Source organism: Triturus cristatus, chromosome 5_2, assembly GCF_964204655.1.
Source record: "Triturus cristatus chromosome 5_2, aTriCri1.1, whole genome shotgun sequence".
Taxonomy (NCBI): Eukaryota; Metazoa; Chordata; class Amphibia; order Caudata; family Salamandridae; genus Triturus; species Triturus cristatus.
In genome coordinates, this window is record NC_140588.1 from 142033123 (window position 1) to 142055514 (window position 22392).

Here is a 22392-nt window from a genome sequence, read left to right on the forward strand (position 1 = left end):
TGAAACACCTGAAGTAGAGTATTTATATGTAGTTATTATGTATTACTATTACAAAAATGTATGTATAGAATTAGTTTAAAATAATGTAACTAATTAAAAAATATGTTTACATTTATTTCTTAAACACATTTTCTTAAAATATTTTATCAACATAACATTATTTTATTATTGTGTTTATTTTTTTAACATTAAATTAATATTTTATGATATATATATAATATATATTATATGTGTATATATATATATCTGTGAAATGCGTTAATTTAATGTGACATTATTTTCTAGTGGAGGGTGCTGCAGTATCAATTATTGGCCATGTGTGGTGGTAGACTTTCTGCTGCTCCTATTTGACAGTAATAACTTAGACTGGTAAATTTGGCTTCATCCCCTGTTTCAGGGGAAGGAGACATGCATGTCTACACTTTTGAATAATTTCACTCTCATAAATGCAGTAGAGCAAGTTATTCAAAAGTGTAAAAATAAACTTACATGTTTAACTCACTCACAAGTGTAGGTTACCTTTGCATATAGTCCAGATTGTTTCGATTATGACGGTCATAGGAGACGCAACTGTGCCTTGGGTTGACTGTTTAAAGTTCCCCCACTTAACCCGGGGCTTGAGTTGTGACTTCTTGAAGCTGAAAGTCAGGATATCTGAATGATGAACGTGTGGAGAGACTGCAATTCTGGGATGACAAGTTGTCACTCATAGCCTCATCAGTGGCTTTGTGATTATATACACCAATGTGACAGCAACCTACAGGAATTGACGCAGTTGGCGGCACTTAGTGTAATTATTATATATTTGTTTCTGATGAAAATTTCAATAAGATGTAAAAACAAAATGTGTCAAGTACCCAAAGCGCCTAGAGCATGTGTCTGTAGCAGTGCTCTCTTTTGTGATTAATTTATTGTGTATGTCTTGGAAAAGCTGTCCCCAGTGAACCTTACAACCTGCAAGAACATAGTAGGCACTCCATGATTCAACTATGCTGTTTGTGAGCAGAGCATAGTGTAAACCTCCTTGTAATATGAGCCAGGGTGGCTATTGCTCTGTATTCTGGGTAATGAGGAGACTGGCAAAGGAGGCAACTTTTTTATCTCTTTTCTTATGGGAGACTGCCTTCCAACTCTCTCCTCTAAACGCTTGTCCCGTCCTCCATAAATGAGTCTATGTAGATGACCTCATGTTTGGGAAATGTATGGTCAAGTTTTGTCAATCTGTAAATGTTGTGTACGGTGTCCATGTGGGACACAGTGTACCTACTGCACTTAATGGTTGTTCTCCCTGTAGATTAGCATTTTTGCGTTTTCACTCAAAGCTTCTGCGTTTTGGCAATTTTTTTAAATAAATGATAACAAAGGTTAATGTTCGAGGCATATGAGCTGTAGATCGTATACTTGTGCATAGATCTGGTGTTGGGCTCGGATGTTTGGGCTTGAATGTTTGCACTTTGTTTTTGTCTTGGACAAAGTATTTTGTAGTCACGAGGTAGGTGACACCTCCTTTGGACGATAGTACGCATGGGCATCGACCCCATCTCCAGATTGTTTTTTTCCGCCATCGGGTACGGATGTGATTTGCTGCGCTCTGGGTTGGTGTCGGTTTCGAACCCCCCTTCGACGCGCAATTCCTCTACACTCGACGGTATTGTCTCGATCACATTTTCCTTTCGACGTGGGCCGTTGAGCCTATCCGTGCAGACCACGCCTGCAGTCAATGGAAAGCACTCCTTTCAAAAAAGTCTGTGTGTGGTGCTCTGTTCCCACACACAGACTTGCACAAGGTTTGTAACCTCTGCCTCTCCCCGGAGCACAAAGACAAAAACTGCAAGGACTTTTCATCTTTCAGGTCGAAGAAAACCATCCGTGATCGTCGGGCTCTACCTCACAAAATGTCTCGCGGAAGCAGCTTGATTCCGGACATCTTCGGAGCAGGTCCCAATGTCCAGCCAGAGCAACAAGGTAATGATGAAAAAGACATCTCCGTCTCCGAGGCCGACGACTCCGACGTCGAAGAGGAGACACTCACCCCAGCTCAGCGGTCCGTGAGTACCGAAACCCCTCTCCCAAAAAACAAACCTAAGGCTCCGGTAACACCCTCTCCCTTGGGCTCGGGTCGACACCGGCAGCATGTCTCAGACACCCCGCCCTCGGGCCGGCTATGAAACCTAACGATAAGCCTTCCGCCTCAGGCTCGAGCCAACCCCATTCCGGTGCCGAAAAGTCACCTTCGGCTCCGCAGCACAAGACCAAAGATATGCCACGCCCTTCTTCGTCTGCACCAAAGACAGCCTCGATGCCAAAGCCCTCGGCGTCGAAGCATACCAAGGACAAACATTCGGAACCGAAAAAGTCATCGGAGCCGAAAACGGCTTCAGAGCCGAAAAAAATCGGCGGAGCCAAAAAAAGTCTCGGACTCACAAACTCCTATAAAAAAACCTAAGGAGTCCAAAACCCCACAGAAAGCCTCAGAAACTTGGTCCAAAGAACATTCTGACCCAAAATCTTCGGCACCGAAAAAAGACATTTTACCCACACAGCACGTATCTGATTTTTCTGATCCAAAACAAAAAACTCTTTTTATTGACCCAGAGACTGGCAAAGTCGTCGCCAATCCTCCAAAGAAGAAGAAACTGAACACTTCAGAGGAATCTAAAATACCCTTGAAATGAAAGGAGATGATTACTAACACCTCCCCACCTCCTTCTCCTCCTCCAGTTCATCCAGATCTTCTAATTTCTCCATCACACTCCCCGCAACATACATTTTCACCTCAAATACCAGATACTGAGGATGATCATACTGACAGGGGAGGGAATATAGATCCACATGGGGTTGATGACGCACATACCATCCCACATGACGTAGACCCTTGGGATGACTACAATTCAGATCCCAACCCACACAATGACCCGGACTTCTATCCATCTAGGCCATCACCACCAGATGACAATATTGGGTTCGCCCAACTAATAAATAGGGCTGCCCAATACCAGGGGGTACAATTACGTTCTGATCCCTTAGAGGAAGACTTTTTACTGGAAACCTTTGCACCATCGCAAAAGTCCACGCACACCCTGCCAGTGTTAAAAGTAATGCTCAGACATGCCCTAGAAGTTTTTAAGGATCCTGCCAGAGCCATGATTCTCAACACCAGGATAGATAAAAAGGAGAAGGCAGCACTCAATGACCCAATGTACATTGAAGATCAAATCCCTTTGGATTCTCTTGTGGTGTCTAATGCACGCAAGAGGGCAAACTCACAGAGTACAGGCGACATCCCCCCTCCTGATAAGGAGTCAAAATTAGTAGACGCATCTGGTAAAAGTATTGCGTCACAGGCTGCAAATCATTGGCAGATTGCCAATGCCCAAGCTTTGTTGCCCAGATACGACAGGGCTCACTATGACGAGCTTGAGAAGCTCAGCCAACGTCTTCCTGACCAGTACAAACAAAAGGCCAACAACCTTATCCAAGAGAGGAAATTAATCACAAACACCTAAATTAAATGTGCGCTCGACACGGCTGATACCGCATCCCGCGTCATTAACACTAGCGTTTTGGTGCGCAGGCACGCTTGCGTCTGGGTCTCCGGATTCAAACAGGAGGTGCAATCTGCTGTCCTAAATCTGCCCTTTGATCAAGAGCATCTTTTCGGGCCCTCAGTTGACACATCTTTAGAAAAAATAAAAAAAGATAGGGAAACTGCTAAGTTCATGGGGGGCCTTACAATTCCCTTCCCATAGAGGCTCTTTTTGCCGCTCCTTCTACAGAGCTGGCTCCAAAACCATTGGCTCAGAACATTCCTCTTCGTCCTATAAGAGCCCCACTCAAACATCCTCCAAAGGATACTTTCGTGGAGGCTACAGAGGCAACAATGGTAAGGGAAAAGTTTGCGGCAACAATACCCGCACCTCCCCTACCACCAAACAGTGACTTCCCTGCACTTCCCCCTGATCATCCCACTCCTGCCGGGGGACGTCTCTCACTGTTCCTACCTGGCTGGAATTCAATCACAACAGACAAGTGGGTAAGACAAATTGTTCAGTATGGTTACTGCCTGGAACTCACCTCTACCCCCCAAACATTCCTCGCAGACAACGTCCAATGTCCTCGGAACATCTAACACTTCTCAAACAAGAGGTCTCTCTCTACTACAAAAACATGCAATAGAACCAGTCCCCTTGACTCACTAATGCACAGGGGTTTACTCCGTCTATTTCCTAATTCCAAAAGAGGACGGATCTCTCATGCCCATATTGGACCTCAGACCGCTAAACCCCAACATTCAGCCGGATCACTTCCTCATGGTCACTCTCCAACAGGTGCTCCCACTACTTCAATAAGGCGACTTTCTCTCTATTCTTGATTTAAAGGACGCCTACTTTCATATTCCCATTCACCCCGCTCACAGAAAATATCTCAGGTTCGTGGTAGATGGTCAACACTACCAATTCAAGGTCCTCCCATTCGGGGTGACTACAGCACCCAGAGTCTTCACCAAGTGCCTCGCAGTACTTGCGGCCCACTTAAGAAGACAGCACATTCATGTCTTCCCTTATCTGGACGACTGGCTTATAAAAGCCAAGTCACACAGCAGCTGTGTGCAACGCACACACAAAACAATTCAACTGCTTCACAACTTGGTATTCACTGTAAACCTCACCGAATCCCATCTCCAACTGTCCATCATACAACAGTATCTAGGGGCTACAATAGACACTTCAAAAGCTCTAGCATACCCCAACTCTGTCAGTATAAGCACCATACAAGCTCTAATAGCAAAAGTTTAGCCTCAACACTCACTACCAGCTCGAGTGTTCATGTAGTTAATCAGGATGATGGCCTCTTACATTCTCGTTGTCCCTTATGCAACACTCCAGATGCGTCCCTTACGGAGTGTTAAGCACGTCAGTGGAACCAGGCTCAAGGTCAGCTAACAGATCTGGGTTTGGTTAACGACCGCACCCATCGCTCTCTGCAGTGGTGGAACACACAAAACCTTTCCGAAGGGTGGCCGTTCCTCGACCTGGTTCCACAGATAGTGCTAACAGACGCATCGCTCACCGGCTGGGGAGCTCATCTTCAAACCCATACCATTCAGGGCATATGGACCCCTCAAAAAACACAATTACACATAAATTACCCGGAATTGTTAGCAATCTTCCTAGCGTTAAAATCTTTTCAACTCCGCCTCCTAAGCAAAGCTGTCCTAGTCTGTACAGACAACATAACAGCAATGTATTATATACAAAAACAGGGGGGTCACACTCTCTCCAGCTTTCACACCTAGCCCAAAGCATATGGAGATGGGCAATTCCTCAAAACATATCTCCTTGCAGAACACCTCTCAAGAGTACACAATCAAATTGCAGATCTACTCAGTCACCAAAAACAGCAGATCTGATGGGGGGCGTGGTCTCGCAGCGGATGGAGTGAGACACACCCCATCGGAGCTCCAGGCCACTGCCGGTTTCATCAGCAATTATCACCGGCACAGCGGCCCCGGGACACTCTGCTTGGGGATGCCCTGAGAGCGGAATCACCAGGGCAGCTTCTGGGAGGTCCGGACCTCTGAAGAACAAGGGACAGAGGCGACTGCTGCGACGGGGCCCTGATCCCAGAGGGCACGCCCGCCATTTTGCATTCCCGGATCCGGCACGCACCGGTGCTGAGTCCCGCTTTTCTGGACCTGGGGGCCACGGAGAACGCTGAGTGGGGCACTGGGGAGCTGCGAGGTGGTGCGGCGCCTCTACTGCCCTGCCGAGATCGGCTGAGTGCCGGTAGAGCCCCGGGCTGTGGAGGCGGGGAAGACCGCGACTGCCATCTTGATGCCCTCTGCCTGGGGTGCTCCGGGTGAAATCCGGCCTTGAATTAGTGGACCCCCGACTGCGACCCTTCAACGCTGGGGCGATGCCCTGCACCACCCGAGCCACAGATAGACTCCTGAAGGTACCGGGCTGGGGGTGCGCAGACACTGCTGCTGGGGGAGCGCTGTGCCAGGGGGCGCCTTTCCCCGCCGCTGCTGTTTGGGGATCGGACTCTGGCAGACTGCGGCCTGGTCCTGAGTGGTAGCGCCCTGGGGCCCCCGGGTCCTCCCACCTGATGTCCTGCAGAGGCCGGGCGCTCAGGTGAAGCTTCTCGTCGCTGGAGGTGTGGTGCGGCGCCCCTGCTGCCCAACTGAGTCTAGCCGGGTGTCGGTGAAGCCCCAGCCGCGGAGGAGGGGAGGACCGCGTCCGCCATCTTGCCTTCTCTTTGCCGGAGGTGCCCAGGGCGAACTTGGGCCTTGCACAGCGGACCCTGCCTGTGGCCTTTTACTGCTGGAGCGGCGTCCTGGACCACCCGACTCACAGTTTAAGCCCTGAAGGTAACGGGCTGGGGGTGCACACGCACTGCTGCTGGGGGAGTGCCGTGCCAGGGGGCGCTTTTTCCCGCCGCTGCTGACGGGGGCTTGAACTCTGGCGGATTGTGGCCCGGCTCTGAGTGGAGGCAACCCATAGCTTCCGGGTCCCTCTATCCGAGGACATGCAGCAGCTAGACGATTGGGTGGAGGTTCTTTGCTTCCAAATGTCCTTTTGCTGTAGAGCTCAGGCGCGCACACAAATCTGGCCCCTCAGAGCCTTTGATCCCCAGGGGGCATTGCGGTGGGTGTGACTGGACCTTCAACTTCCCTGGCATGCACCTCGACTGGGGAATGAGACTTGCCACTTGTGCCCCTAATGCGCTGCTCTGATTGGCGGGGAACCAGGGGACCTTAAGCTGCGGAGGCAGAGAAGGCAGTGGCTGCCATTTTGTGCTTTTTTTCTGCTCGAGGCGCCTGGGGGGACTCCTAACCGTATACAGCAGCCCCTGCCTGAAGACTGCCGGCGCCGGGGTGGTGACCCGAGTTGCGAGCGTGCTGAGATTGGGGTGTGCCTGCCCCATTGGAGTGTACCCGCTCGATAGGCCTTGGAGATAGCGGGATACATATGGTCGCCTGACAGTGCCTCTGCAGCGGTTCCTGTCACTTGCCAGTGCCGCTCTCCTCCCGGAGTGGGGCTTTATCCTGAGGACGTTACTGGAGGTTGGTGCCATTGGGTTCTCTTGGCGGGCCAACTGGCCATTAAGCCAAGTCTCCCTACCAGCCCCAGTGCTCCTTTGGGGAGATTTGGGGGTTGTTACTACGCTGCACAACCTGAGTTGGATTACACCCCACTGGCACCATGTCTGGGTAGCAGGATCTACTCACTTCGGCAGGACCTTGCAGCGCCCTTGTCAGTGTGGCGTCTGTGGAATAGGCCCATTAGCCCGAGGCCATGACCCGCTCGCGGACCGGGAAAGAACCCTCTGCAGCTCCAAAAGACAACCCGGTTACGGCTCTGTGGAATAAGCCGGGTACCACCGAAACAGCAGATATGGCAATGGCGGCTGGATCATCCTCTGAGCCTGTTACACAATATTTTATGGCCACTTCTATGCACAAACTCAAATCTGAAATCGGATCCCTTAGAACAGAGGTCCAGTCCTGTGTCAAGGAGCTCCGGAGAGACGTAGTGGAACTTGGGGGTGGGGAGTGGATGATCTGGAAAAGACACTTGACAGTGCCTGACCACCTTAGAGGAGCAACATATTGAGCTGCAGGTCAAACAGGAGGACTTGGAAAATAGGGGACGTCGCAATAACCTGCGTTTGCGAGGAATCCCTATTGGTGCAGAAGGTGCAGACATCATGACCTTTGTGGCCGAGCTGCTCCAGGATATTAGAGGGGACGAGGATGCTTTGCCGCCAGCATTGGACCGAGCGCACAGAGTGTCGGGCCCTTCTGGAAAATCAGGCCTCATACCAGACATTTTGACACGGGTCCACTTTTACACGGAGAAGGAAGCTATCCTCAAAGCAGCCCATGATAAGCCAAATCTCTCCTTTAAGGGCACTCCCATACAGCTGTTTCAGGATCTTGCACCCGAGACGCTCCGTCGCCGCAGGGCCTTCCGGCCTATAACGGATAAGCTACGTAAACTGGGTATACGCTACCAATGGGGCCATCCGTTTGCACTTATTTTTCAGTGGGAAGCCCAGCGCCAGGTATTCCGCGAAGCTGCTCAACTTTTCCAGATCCCAGATTCTCCACCGTGGAGCCCCTCGCGCTCGGCCCCCAAAGCCCGTGAACCGATAAAACCCTTGTGGTCTACAGTGTCTTGCTCCGGGCGCCCTACGCAACGCGCCATCTACACATCATCGCAAGAGAAACAAGACATCATGCAGCACATTCGCTCTTTAGAGGGTGGACATTCGCCTACAAGCTCTCAGTCGCCTCCTAAATGAATATACAATGCACTCTCACAGTGATGCAGATGGCCTGCTTCTATTTCTTCGAATTAGTCTCCCCCAGAGATACACTCTGGATGTGACCTTATTCTGTGCCGGCGCCACGTCCCGGCGGCAAGCCGGGTTCTGCTCCCGATGGTGATGAAGTCTCTGTATGACCTACCCTCACTTCTATTCCTTGGAGAGTGACATCTTCGGGATGGCCCGTGCCATGTGCCTGGCCACTGCCCGGTCTGGAATAGACTTAGTTGGCCATGTTGGCCGTGGTTATGTTTTTGCCTTTTCGCATCTTTCCTTTCTTCTCTTCCCCTCTCTCCTGTATTACTCCTTCCCTGGGCAGGGGGGCAGACCCAATAACTCTTGGGACTCCCGATGGGCGGGACATCCTGCGTTCTTCCAATGCTTTGCGGCGATTGCGGACGCCTTGTTTTTCTTCGCCGCACCACCGAGGAGAAGCCAGACCGCCTGGTATCCAGTCCTCACCCCACAGCTTGCGCTAGCGTTCACCCCTGACATGCGGACATCATGACCTCAGTACCTTGCTTGAAGCATCTCTCCCTTAATGTAAAGGGGCTTAACGCCCCCAACAAGCGCCGCCAAATTTGGCGCTATCTCCTATTGCAAAACCCAGATATTATCTTCCTGCAAGAAACTCACCTTTTGCACGAAGTCACCCCCTGTATGTCCCACCCCCGATACCCACTTCAATTCTGGGCCTCGGCCTCAACCAAGACGGCAGGAGTGGCAATCTTTGTCGGCCTGGAATCCACCAGGGAGACTTCGCAACCATTTGTAGTAAAGATGGTAGATTCCTCAAAGCGACAGTCAAGATCGGACACCGTGTCCTCACGCTATGCAACATTTATGCACCAAACCAGGCCCAAGACCCATTTCTGCGAGGGCTGTTGCGCGAGCACATAACACATGACGACCCCGGTCTTATCTTAGGGGGTGACTTTAACCTAGTATGGGAAGCGAAGCTGGACCGTAGTGAGGGCACTTTTCATGGGGCGGGGGCCATGTCAGCTGCCTTAAAGAAGTAATTAACTGCACTAGACCTGGTAGATACCTGGCGATATAATTCGCCGGACGCGTGCGATTACTCTTATTATTCTCATGTCCACCGCTCCTACTCGCGTATTGATCACCTTTTTGTCTCACACTCCCTAGTTAAGGACACACTATCCGCGTCTATGTCTGATATCTCAAATTCTGATCATGCGCATGTGGAACTTCTTATCCATGATAGCTTCTCCCTTCCCAAACGCCCTTCACGATGGCGGTTTCCCCTTCACATTCTCAGAGACCCCGTAGACGCGAAAGAAATTTGTGACGCCATCACATCTTATTTTGAGATCAACGACCTCCCGGAGACCCCTCTCTCAGTGGTCTGGGACGCGCTAAAGGTCACGATTCGTGGCACTCTTACCTCTATAGCTATAGCTCGAGCAAGGGAGGCACGCTTGTTTGAGGACAAACTCTCCCACGATATTAGGAAGCTGGAGAGGCTGGACCAAGAACGTCCCTTGGCGGTGCACAAGAGGCGCTTAGCCTTGCTCCGTGGCCAGCTCCGGGCAAACAGAACTAACAAGGCTGAGCACACTCTCAACTTTGAAGCAGCGGTTTTATGAGGGGCAGACAAGGTGGGCACAGTGCTGGCGCGCCGTCTTCGAACGTGAGCAGCTAAGGCCCACATTGCCAAAATTAAGCTGGATGATGGCACCTGGGCCACCACTGAGGCGGCTAAACTTCAGGCGTTCATGAATTACTATTCGTCCCTGTATGCCAGGGAGTCGTCTGACCCGGACCAGATCCTGGCTGCCCTGGAGGCCAGTGAATGGGCCCGATTAACAAGTACCATTCACAATTAGTGGAGGACCCTATCACCCTGGAGGAACTTACTGGAGCTTTAAAAGATCTTCCTTTGGGCAAAACTCCGGGCCCAGATGGCCTCCCGGTCTCGTTTTACCGTGCCTTCCTACCTCAATTACAGTGTTACATTCTCCGCCATTTCAACTCTTTCTCGGATCAGTTGGGTCCTTCCACAGATATGACAATGGCAGAAATTGCTCTAATTCCCAGGCCCGGGAAAGATCCTGTGCTCTGCTCTTCATTCCGCCCTATTGCGCTTTTAAATACAGATCTTAAGCTGTACACTACATACTAGCTAAACACCTCAGCATCCACCTTCCAGGCCTCATAGAACCAGATCAGGTGGGCTTTATCCACCAACGCCAAGGGCGGATAATGTTCGCCGTATCGCGCATCTAGCAGGGAAGGCCCACCATTGGATCAATCCAGCCTGTTTACTATTGCTCGATGCTGAGAAAGCATTCGACCGAGTTGACTGGTCATTTCTCCGAGCTGTCTTGCAGAAAATAGGACTGGGTCCACAAATGATTGCCAGAATCATGGCTCCTTACATCTCCCTGCTTGCTAGGATCCGAGTCAACGGTCAGCTCACACAGCCCATTTCCATCCACAGGGAAACCAGACAAGGGTGTCCCCTATCCCCTCTCCTCTTCGCCCTTGTGGTTGAACCCTTGGCCATCCTGATCAGGCGATATCCGGACATTCATGGCATCAGGCTCGGGGGCCTGGACCATAAAATAGCTTTGTTTGCAGATGACCTCCTTTTTACTCTATCTAATCCGCGTGCTCCTTACCTGCCTTGCCATAAATTGCTCCAAATGTACGAACAGGTTTCGGGGCTTAAGATTAAGCACACGAAATCATGGGCTTTAAACCTTATGATCCCCGCAGGCGAGGTCTCTGTGTTACAATCCCTTGTTCCCTATCAGTGGGCAGCTCGCTCCATTCGATATTTGGGACTTAACTTGAGCTCCTCTCTCGCCACATGGACCCAAGCAACTTGGCAAGAATGCAAGACTGCGGTTATAGCTGACTTAAGGGCATGGAAGCCTCTGTCACTCTCCTGGTTGGGGCGATTAAATACGATCAAAATGTCGATCCTCCCAAAGATACTTAACCTTTTTCAGCTCACACAGCCCATTTCCATCCACAGGGAAACCAGACAAGGGTGTCCCCTATCCCCTCTCCGCCCTTGTGGTTGAACCCTTGGCCATCCTGATCAGGCGATATCCGGACATTCATGGCATCAGGCTCGGGGGCCTGGACCATAAAATAGCTTTGTTTGCAGATGACCTCCTTTTTACTCTATCTAATCCGCGTGCTCCTTACCTGCCTTGCCATAAATTGCTCCAAATGTACGAACAGGTTTCGGGGCTTAAGATTAAGCACACGAAATCATGGGCTTTAAACCTTATGATCCCCGCAGGCGAGGTCTCTGTGTTACAATCCCTTGTTCCCTATCAGTGGGCAGCTCGCTCCATTCGATATTTGGGACTTAACTTGAGCTCCTCTCTCGCCACATGGACCCAAGCAACTTGGCAAGAATGCAAGACTGCGGTTATAGCTGACTTAAGGGCATGGAAGCCTCTGTCACTCTCCTGGTTGGGGCGATTAAATACGATCAAAATGTCGATCCTCCCAAAGATACTTAACCTTTTTCAGACGCTGCCCATGCCCATTCTGGAGCACCAAATCTGTAGCCTCCAGCGAGACCTCAACGGGTTTGTATGGGGAGGGAAAAAACACGCTTTTCTAACAAACTCATTATGCTTCCGCGTGACAGAGGGGTACTGGGGTGCCCCAACCTGCTTTAGTATTATTGGGCGTCGCACCTTCGTTTCATCTCGGAATGGATGGCATGGGAAAGCGAGAAGGTCTGATTCCATATGGACCGGGCGGTGACTTGTCGCCCCATCTGGGTCCTAGCATGGCTTCCACGGGAGGCACGCTCTCGTAGCACCTATCTGGCAGTTCCCACCAAGACTGTGCTTGAGATATGGGATAAGGTAGCAGTGCGCAATGGTCTCACGTCTTTTCCGACCCCTTATACTCCCATTGCTCGCAATGCTCACTTTCTGCCGGCTCTTCATCCGCCCTACTTCGCGGACTGGACAGAAGGGGGCTGTAGGGCAATTTGGGACCTTTTTATAGGGGGCTCTCTTAAAACTTTTGAACAATGTCAACAAGAATACCAGCTGGATGATGGGGCACGGTTTCAGTATGCCCAACTCTGGCATTAGGTACAGACATCCTTGCTGACGCAAGCGGCTACCCGGGCCCTTACTCCGTTCGAACAGTTGGTGCGGTCATTTGACAATTCTAGGGGATTAATATCTTGCACATACCACGTACTGCAACATTCGCAGCGAACCGCCCCTCAGCAGAGGTGGAAAACAGCATCTGCTACTGATATCGCGCCTGCCCAATGGGTACATCTGTGGCGGGACATTCCCAAGGTGTTCCGTAGTATCCCCCAACAGGAGTCGGCATATAAGGTTATGACGCACTGGTACTACACCCCTCACAGATTGCACACAATGTTCTCTACTGCTTCGTCCCTATGTTGGCGTTGCACTGGGGCTACAGGGGACTTTCTTCATGTTTGGTGGACCTGTCTGCTCTTGACTGTCTTCTGGAAGGAAGTTCTCAGTCATATCAAACAGGTATTCGGCTACCCACTCCCAGAAGACCCACTTACAACAGTCCTGGGCCTCCGGCCGGTGAACATGCGAGCCACGACCCGACGTGACCGGCACCTCAGCCTGCATATGCTGGGGGCTGCCAAACAAACTATTGCTCTTTACTGGAAACGAGCGGAGGCGCCGCCGATTAACGTATGGTTTACCCGCCTGTGGCACACGGTGGCGATGGAGCTTCTTACAGCGCGACTACAAAATCAAGATGCCAGGTTCACCAAACTGTGGAGTCCGCTGGTGGATCACTTAGGACGACTGGAATATGCTAGTCTCAAACCCCCGAGGTTGAGGGCCCTCCGCCTCTTTGATGACGCAATCTTCCCCACAAATGCAGGCCCTTAACTCCTGCCTCGCGGCGACTGCCGCTGCCCCTGATCTGCATGCTCTCACCGCTGACTGGCGACCCTCAACATTATAGCGTTCGCGCTTTTGCAGTCTAGGGCTTTGATGATGTCAACCGCTCTGCCGCCCGTCACCCCCCAGCCCTCTTTCCCCCCTTCTCTCCTTTGCTCTCACCTTATTCTCCCTCAATTGACTCTTTGGAGACTATCTCTTTTCCCCCTCTCTTTTTCTAGTTCTTTTTTTCTTTGTTTCTCTATTTCTATTAGAGTTGATTTGCTTTTCAGTGTGAAGGAGCTCCATCACAGCGTTTCTTTAATACATTAGTCTCTGCATGTAGCTGGCCAAGTTTAGGTTGTAGGTGACTTGCTGTGTAACTCAACATAAGTGTGATGTCAGATATTGCCTTTATCACATATATTGAATGCTAACCAATTTATGTAGCCAGCCCATCACTGGGTTGTAGGCGCTTAGCTGTTTATTACGCTGCAGCTCATTCTGCTCTCTAATAAAGAGTCAAAACAAAAACCAGCAGATCAACGAATGGGAACTTCATCCTCAAGTTCTGCTCCCATTCTTTCAAATGTGGGGCCACCCAGAAATAGACCTGTTAGCCACACACCAAAACACAAAATGTCCAGGCTTCGCATCCAGGTATCCACACCCATTGTCCAAAGGCAATGTGCTATGGATGAACTGGTCAGGCAACTTTGATTATGCTTTTCCGCTTCTCCCACTCATTCCACTAGTGGTTCGGAAACTCAAACAGCATTCCCTCACAATGATCCTAATTGCTCCAACATGGGCCCGACAGCAATGGTTCACAACCCTCTTGGAACTCTCACCCAAGCTTCTCATTCAGAACCATAGAAAGATAAGGCATCCAGATCCCCATCAACTCAACCTTGCGATCTGGCACCTGAAGTCTTAGAGTTTGGCTACCTTAATCTCCCTCACAAAAGGAACTACAGAGGGATATAGCGCAGGTCGCCCTCCACTCAAACATCTATAATCATAAACAGAAACCTGCTCTAAACCGGGATAAACATCATGAGCATACCCAAAACCACATCTTGGTTCAGCTGCTTAGGTACCAGCTAATAGATGCTGTGCGCACTGGGTGCTCCTATCCCTAATTAAAAGGTTTTCTCAAGTGGGTCTGACCACTGTACATAGATAAGTTTTATACGTTTCTCACACTCACAGATTTTTAGCACATCATGTCCAACAAAAAATGTGTGAAGGAAGTGGAGGCACCTCACGGAAACACCACCATAGGAGCTGCTGATTGGTACTCATCATTGTGCTCCGATTATCATCATTGGAAGACTCCACAACCAAAATGAAAATGTGAAAAAATATGCTCAAAAGAATTGAAAGTGTAAAAAAGGTAAAACACGCACCACGAAAGATATTCGTGTGCCTACCAACGCTGACCCCCTACTGTCAAAGCAAAAAAGATTTATTCTTGCTTTCACAAAACTGAAAACGAGCTAACCAATCACTGGCCCAACCATCAATTTTAATCACTGCTGTGTGTTTGCTCAATTTAAAAACAAGACATACTGTCGCACTCCATCAGTTCTTTATGGAAAGCCAACATGTTTCATTGCCTTTTAACAAATTTCCTGCAATTTCTTCAGGGCTAGGGGTCAGTCCTCGCCACGCTGTAAGTTCAATAATGTACCTTGGGACGATAGATACAGACAACACATAACACATAGTTAGATACAACTCATGATAAAAATGACTCCACGCAACGCGTTTACGTGTTTGACTCATTGCTCACATATACTGAATTTTTACCCGGTGGTTGCCCACACCTTGCATACCAGCAGCCACCTTTCCTGGGTATGTGTACGCGTCCACACTACCCAAAACTTACTTATCACGGTTGCTCTCTGTCAACCTGAAGATAAAATACATAAACCATAATCACTGGTGGAAAAATTAAGGCTATTTCATGTGCAGTGAAATCCCTGATTAACTCCACTCACATGCGAAACCCAATTAGGGAAAGTATCCACCTCGATATGCCAACTTAGAAGCGGACCACATAAACCACAACCTCTTGCCTGAGACAACTTCTAGCATTAGCGTCCCGGCTCCCTTTATCCCACCTAGCTTGTACTTCAACCGCAAGGCCGCTCCTCACCGCTTACCGGTAACTGGTTAGCGTCTGTCTTCTACACTCCGCGCTCGCTACTTCTGAGCACCCGGGGTCTGTATAAATGCCTTGAAACGGACGCACGTCAGCGCCCTCCCTCTTCCAGTTTGAAGCAAACACATGACCACTTCTATGGGCACCATCTTTAAATGGTGCAAGCATAAGTGAATCTAATTGTAAAAATAGTGATTTCTTAAGACAAAACGTGATTTCTCTCAGAACAGTCAGTGAACTCCAGCCCCTATGGGTGACTTTGACAGAGTTCGCTGCGGCCTCTGGACTGCGGGTGAATTGGGACAAATCCACAGTATACCCACTACACCCGGGCCTTCCCCCTCAGGAGATTAGACTGGGTACCCAACACGTACCTTGGAGTGCGGATGCCCCTCGGTACCTGGGGATTCGTCTCTATCACTCTCCAACAGATATCTTCGAGGGTAACCATGGTAGGGCATTAGCGGGCATTAGAGCTGCAGTCAGCTTCTGGAGGAGCCTCCCGCTGGCCCCAATTGGACGAGTGGCATTAGCCAAAATGATTATGGTCCCACGATTATTATACTTTTTCACCAATCTACAGGTGATTCCTCCCAGAACCTTTTTTCGGGACTTGGACTCCCTCCTTAGTACGTTAATTTGGGGATCCGCTAGACATCGAATAGGACTGAAGAAACTGCAGTTGCCCACTACGCAGGGCGGCTTGGGCGCTCCCTCATTCGAGGCCTACTTTTTAGCAGCGCAACTACAGTGGCTGTCTCACTGGACGGCAGACAAATACACTGTGGAAACGCATACCATAACGGGGCGGATATCTGTTCCAGAGATACGTCGCCTACTGTTTCCCGGCACTAAGCCGAAACGTACGTACCCCTTTCAGGTGGCAGTGGCGCGGAAGTGCATGCAAAGAATTCACCGCATGTCTTCGGGGACACCGTTGTATTCCCCATTGCTCCCTCTGGTGGGGTGGCCCAACCGGGAATCCCTTTTTGAGGACGGGCAGCTTCGACCCTTCCAAAATCTTGTGGATGACTACGACCTGCCCCCAGGGCAGTTCCTGCTTCACCGTCAACTACTAGATAGCTACCGGCCATATCAAGACCTTGCAGGGGGGGAACCGCGCACACATCCAGTCCTTCACACGATTCTACACATGGGAACGGGTCGCCATCTCACTACATGGCTCTAGAAGGCCATACGAGAGCTGACCATTAGACCGCTAGAGACCTTGCGGGCCACATGGGAAACTGAAATTGGGCGCGTACTTCACGAGAAGGAGTGGGAGAGGGCTCTAGAGTACCCCAAGAAGGTGTCTAGAAACGCACGCTTCAAGAACATTCAATACTACATACTTCACAGAGCTTATTTAACACCAGCACGCCTCCAACGTTTCTACCCTGACACACAGTTTCTTTGCCCCGGATGCCGCGCGCAGGACGCAGATTTCCGACACATGTTTTGGAGTTGCCCCGTCATTCGAGTTTTTTGGCAGCACATTCACACTGCTCTGGGTGACCTTACAGGGATTACCTCTATGAACACGTGGGAGGCCAGCGCCCTGGGGATCTTCCGGGCACGTAAGCAACACAAGGTGCAGACTCGTTTTCTTTCCCTTGCGATGCTATTGGCCAAACGCAGCATCGCCATGCACTGGCGATCCCCCACCGGCCCTCCACTGGCAGCTTGGGTGGGAGCGACACATAAATGGGCGGCAGCAGAGGAGGAGACATTGCGGGAGGAGGAGGTGAGAGGGGTCCGCAAGAACCCTATATCTATGGAATGGACCATGTTGTTATATCGATTCAAGCAGTGGACCCCTGGCGTGGACCCTACAGACGACACACTCACTCCATTGGCCCCGATAGAGATGTCCCAAACAGCCTGATAGTACATACAATTACGGTTGCCGGTCAACCCTAAGAGGAGGTCCAAGCACAAATCATTGAGGCGCTACACCCACACGACAGCCCGTGCACTCGGTTACGAGGTCCGGAGGTGAACTTGCATGCCCTTCCCCTAGTTTCCACCTGTGTTACACCCCAGTTAAAGTGACATATTATCCATCCGAACCCCTAGGTTACACACATTGTCTCGTACTTGATCACATCATCTTTCTACCAATTCTACGGCAGGTTCTACAGCTGATGTGTGATACTGCATACTGTACTTTATGCCATAATTATTGGACGGACTTGAATGATGTACGGTATTACAAATTTGAAAATGTCAATAAGAATATGTTACAAAAAACAGTCAGTGAACTCCAGGCATTAACCATACAAGAACCATTCCTCCAAATCCAGCATAACAAAGTGGTTCTTAGGACTAACCCAAAATTTCTACCTTAAGTCGTCTCTGCTTTCCACCTTAACCAGTCTGCAGAACTCCCAGTGTGTTTCCCTCTACCAGACTGAGTAGCAGAACGGGCTCTTCACACGCTAGACGTAAAAATAGAGATACTTTACTACATTGAAAGAACAAAGGGGCATATTATCAAGAAACAGAGTTAAAATTAGCGGCGATAATGGGCTTGATAATATGCCCTTGAGAATTCCCAAAGGAGCCCATGTTTTGGTGACAATATGGGCTTCTATTGGAATTCTCAAGTGCATATTATCAAGCCCATTATCGCCGCTTTAGCGGCAGTTTTCTGACGCGAAAGCGGCGATAATTTTAACTCCATGCTTGATAATATGCCCCTAAATCCTTTTGAAAGACTAAAAAATTTTTGTGGCTTTCTCCTCACCTCATAAAGGCAATCCTATCTCAAAAACAGGGATTGCAAGTTGATTGTTAAATGCATCCAAATATGCTATGCTAAATCCAATCGCACCTTAACCATTCCCCCTAGAGCTCATTCCACACGTAAACTAGGGTCATCTATGGCATTCTTAGGGAACATCCCCCTAGATGACATCTTGGTCTACACCACACACGTTCGCAAAACACTATTGTGTAGACTTGAAAACAAAACAACAAGCTACTGTGGGCCAGGCTGTATTAAGAACACTTTTTCAAACCACTGCAACAGATACAGGTAGCCACCGCTAAGAAGATAACTGCTGTATAGTCTATGCACAAGTATAGTCCTAAGGAGGAGTCACCTACCCCGTGACTACAAAAGTCTTCTTCCAAGACAAAAACAAAGAGCAAACATCCGAACCCAACACCAGATGGTGATCTATGCACAAGTATACGAATCTACAGCTCTACATGCCTTGAACAGATGCATACTGGCAAGTAGCATTTTCCTATTGAATTTTTCACACAAGGTTAGACATATCTACTATTAGTACTTGGTGAGGACAAGTTGAACGTCAGATATATATTTTTGAATTACTCTGCATACAAGCACATCTACACCTTCAAAGGTGCACGAAAGAAACTGTTGTTTATCTGACAATAAATTAGTCTTTATGAAAGTAATGTACCCTACAGGCGGCACATCCCCTATTTAGTTAGCCAGCTCCTTGGCACGCTCAAAGGCAGCTTTCAAATGTGGCAATTCGTACTTGGGTCCATCCTGTCCTCCATTGTGCATTTGTTCACATGCCTTATTCCCACACACTGGAAGAGGTCTCGTACTCACAACACCACAGATCGCATTTGCTGCTCTTAAAATGAGCCATTTGTAAATGCAGGGCTGTGCATTTTTACATAAATTATCAAACTTGTGTTTAAAATTGTGTGCAAATACTTCTTAATATGGGTGACATTGCTTTTCCTGTAGGTTTGATTTATCACACAAATGAAAACAATGATAATTCTCCAAACTTCAGACGTGTTATTTCTCTGTTTGTTCTTGTTTTAGCACTGTATTTGATTGTGGTAATATATCTTTAAACACCTCAGGCAAAGTGTTTCACATGACCGTTTTAACTATTCTTTTTTTCTGTCCCATAATTACCAGCTAAAAGAAGAACAAAGCAGCATTGAACAAGTATTTGGCGATAAAGCAGCCTCTCTGCAAGCTGCTACTAGAGGGATACTTGAAGACAGTATCTTGGAAAAGTATATTTCAGACAAGCACTTTGAAAGTCTACTATCAGCACAGGTAGGGTATCAAAACAATAACAGGTAAACAGCTCAATCATTAATTTTCTTATTGTAATTGTTGTGTTTGGGGCATGTGTGGCTGTAGATGCAAATGCTGTATGCTTTCTGGCCTCTGCCAGAAAACACAAATTTTTGAAAGCAGTAAATTGACTTGTCATTTCACTGTCATGCCTCGAGACATCTCGAAATAAGCACAGATCCATACTTTGAGAAGGAAAATGTTACTTACCCTGTATCTGTTTGTAGCATGTAGTGCTCTAGATTCACATGCTGCACGTACTCCTGCCATCTATTTTTGGTCCCAGAAGTGTGCAAGTTGTTTTTCTTCAAAGAATTCTTCTCGAGTCATGATATAGTTTGTCTGGACCTCTTGCTTGCAATGCACATGGTCATCGGCTCCAACGTTAGATTGTTTTCTTTCTGCTGTTGAGTTCAGATGTGTGCTCCGTATTGCCGCCGCCGCAATGTTTTTCTCAGTCTTCAGGGTTCCTCTGCCTCTGCCGGTATTGTATCTGATCATGTTTCCCCTTCGCCCGTATAGGGTGACATGTTCACTCTCGTTGGGGAGGGTTCCCTGGTTGATTCCGGCCCCTGGTGGGTCCTTCCTTGCCAGGCCCTCTTTCCCTTCCACCCGTCCCGCCCTCATTAAGCCTCATAGTGGTAGATGTGCACATGTGAAAACAGGGCATCCACTTATTCCCATATCTGGACAATTGCCTGATAAAGAGTGCAAAGCAACAGAAGTGCCTTGTGCACACTGAAGCCACTATAGACCTGCTATACGAACTGAGCTTAACCATCAGCGCTGTAAAGTCCCTTCTCCAACCCCTCCAAATCCAACCCTACTTGGGAGCCATCCTCAATGCAGAGGTCTGGCAATAGTCCAGTCTTTCCATGCATTGCTGCCTCTTTTTCAGCCAGATCAACAGGTAACAGTCCGGACAGACATGTGCCTCTCAGTCATGATGGCCTACAGCATTGACATAGTGCTCAACCCAAGATTACATACGTGTCGTCAGTCCTTCTGTTGCCTCTCAGAATCGGCTCGTTGCTCAAATGGGTCCACCTATTGACAGCCTTAATTCCGGAATGTCATAATGGCACGGAAGCTTAAGGTGGTCAATCGGGGGAAGGAAAGGATGTGGACAGCGGGGAGGGAGACCTGTAAAGGAAACAAAAAGATAATCACACCACATGTACTCCTATCTCTCCTCCTATCCACCTTTCTGTTAGGGAGTCCCTATTACTAACATACCTGTAAAGAAAATAAATATCTTCGTGGGTCAAGTTTCTCAAAGGTGTTGTAAGACTTTACACCTCTTTTCCAATGCCGTAGTAGGGCTAGGTATCGCTCACCAACTCTTTGAAGTTTCGAAAGGGCGTACTAGAACAGAAAACAAGCCTCAGAATCCATATAGCATACACCTAGGCTGTACACCCCTATTGAACAGCTGATCTTGATACTCACCATGTGCGTGCTGGTTCGTGCTTCACAAGGGCGGAAGGTGCAACCTCCACCACTCCCTGTTGCCCCCTGCTATAAAATGGGCAACAAAACACACACCACTATTATAGCTCCCAAATGAAGCAAAAAGCATGCGCATGGGTAAATAAAGTGCTCTGTTACATTCATTCAAGTTTCTCTGGTTTACTTGTCTCTAATTATCAGTGTGTCACGTCACACACATTCATCACTCTGGTCGCCTTGTCTCAAAACCTTAGCATGTTACGTCACACTCACTCCTCACTTTGGTCGCCTTGTCTCAAAACCTTAGCGTGTTACGTCACACACAATCCTCGCATTCTTGCTGCCGTGTTATTTGAATGTTTGTGGTTTCTGTCACCCACTATAAATGTGCCGAAGGCATACTCCAGGAATACGGACCTGGAACTGTTCCGGCAGCTACCTGGTAGATAAGCAACAGTACTTTATCCTGGTAACACAATTATCAATCGACCCCTTAATCTTCTTTCTTCAAGAACATTTGTTTCAGATAAGGCAAAATAGCTCCCAAGATACTTTTAGCAGAAATGATGTCCTAAGGTCTCAGTAAACTGCGCATGTTACGCTATATACCAGCAATTAGTTCAGAAGCTGGTGGTGTCCGTGACACCCTTACCGCACCACCAAGAACCGCAGGATCGCCAACCTGCTCGAATAATCTGCGGCGTCTTCCTCCTTGTGAGCGGCTTACGTAGCCCTCTGGGACGCCATGTCGTCACTTACGGGGCGCACGCGCGATTCCTCGCGTGACCCGATGGGAGTGGTAGTTCTTTGGTGGGTCTAGATGGAACTGGACGCGCCCTTCACACTCCAGTGCGTGCAGAGCCTCTGGAAGACCGCGGCCTGTCTCACCCACGCTGCGCTCGTTGGCGGCGGGACGGGTAGAGCGGTTGACTGCTTCAGGTACGTGACAATACGTGCCCACTGCAGGAATGCTCATTGCATCAATAGTCTCAGGCAGAGAGTCATTGGAAAGATCTAGTGTTGATCTGCTGTTAGACTCATTGCTTTCTGCAGTTGTAGAACTCCAACAATTGGTTGCAGGAGCGGCATTTCCTCGACCTGTTTCTGCAGATTACCATTGCAAAAAACAGATCACTCAGTGGGCCTGTTGGGGCTGTGGGAGGGCACATCTACTTAACCTGACTGTCCAAAATGAGTTGGATCCCAGTCACAGGGACCTCCACATCAACTATCTGGAGCTATTAGCGATCCATCTTGCCCTCGAGGCCTTCCTTCTCCACAGAGAGGGAAAGACAGTCCTCGTCCAGACAGGCAACATTACAGCCATGTACTACATACAGGAGCAGGGAGGCACTACCTCTTCCCAGCTTTCTCAGCTAGCACAGTCCATCTGCCTCTGGGCTCTCCACTGCAGGATCCATCTGATGTCGGAATACCTCCTGGGAGTGGACAATAACTTTGCACACCTCCTCAGCTGGATGCAGTGACAA

The 22392-nt window shown here is 49.0% G+C and overlaps 1 protein-coding gene across 1 annotated transcript in view; it reads left to right on the forward strand.

Annotated features, from left to right (window-relative positions):
* The window catches only part of LOC146822728 (NFX1-type zinc finger-containing protein 1-like), a 1573298-nt gene that overhangs the window by 714445 nt on the left and 836461 nt on the right, over positions 1 to 22392 (forward strand). The window contains exon 10 of the mRNA XM_085606923.1: positions 19289 to 19432. Within this exon, the coding sequence (XP_085463049.1) occupies positions 19289 to 19432 (144 nt within the window). The remainder of the gene's footprint in view (positions 1 to 19288; positions 19433 to 22392) is intronic.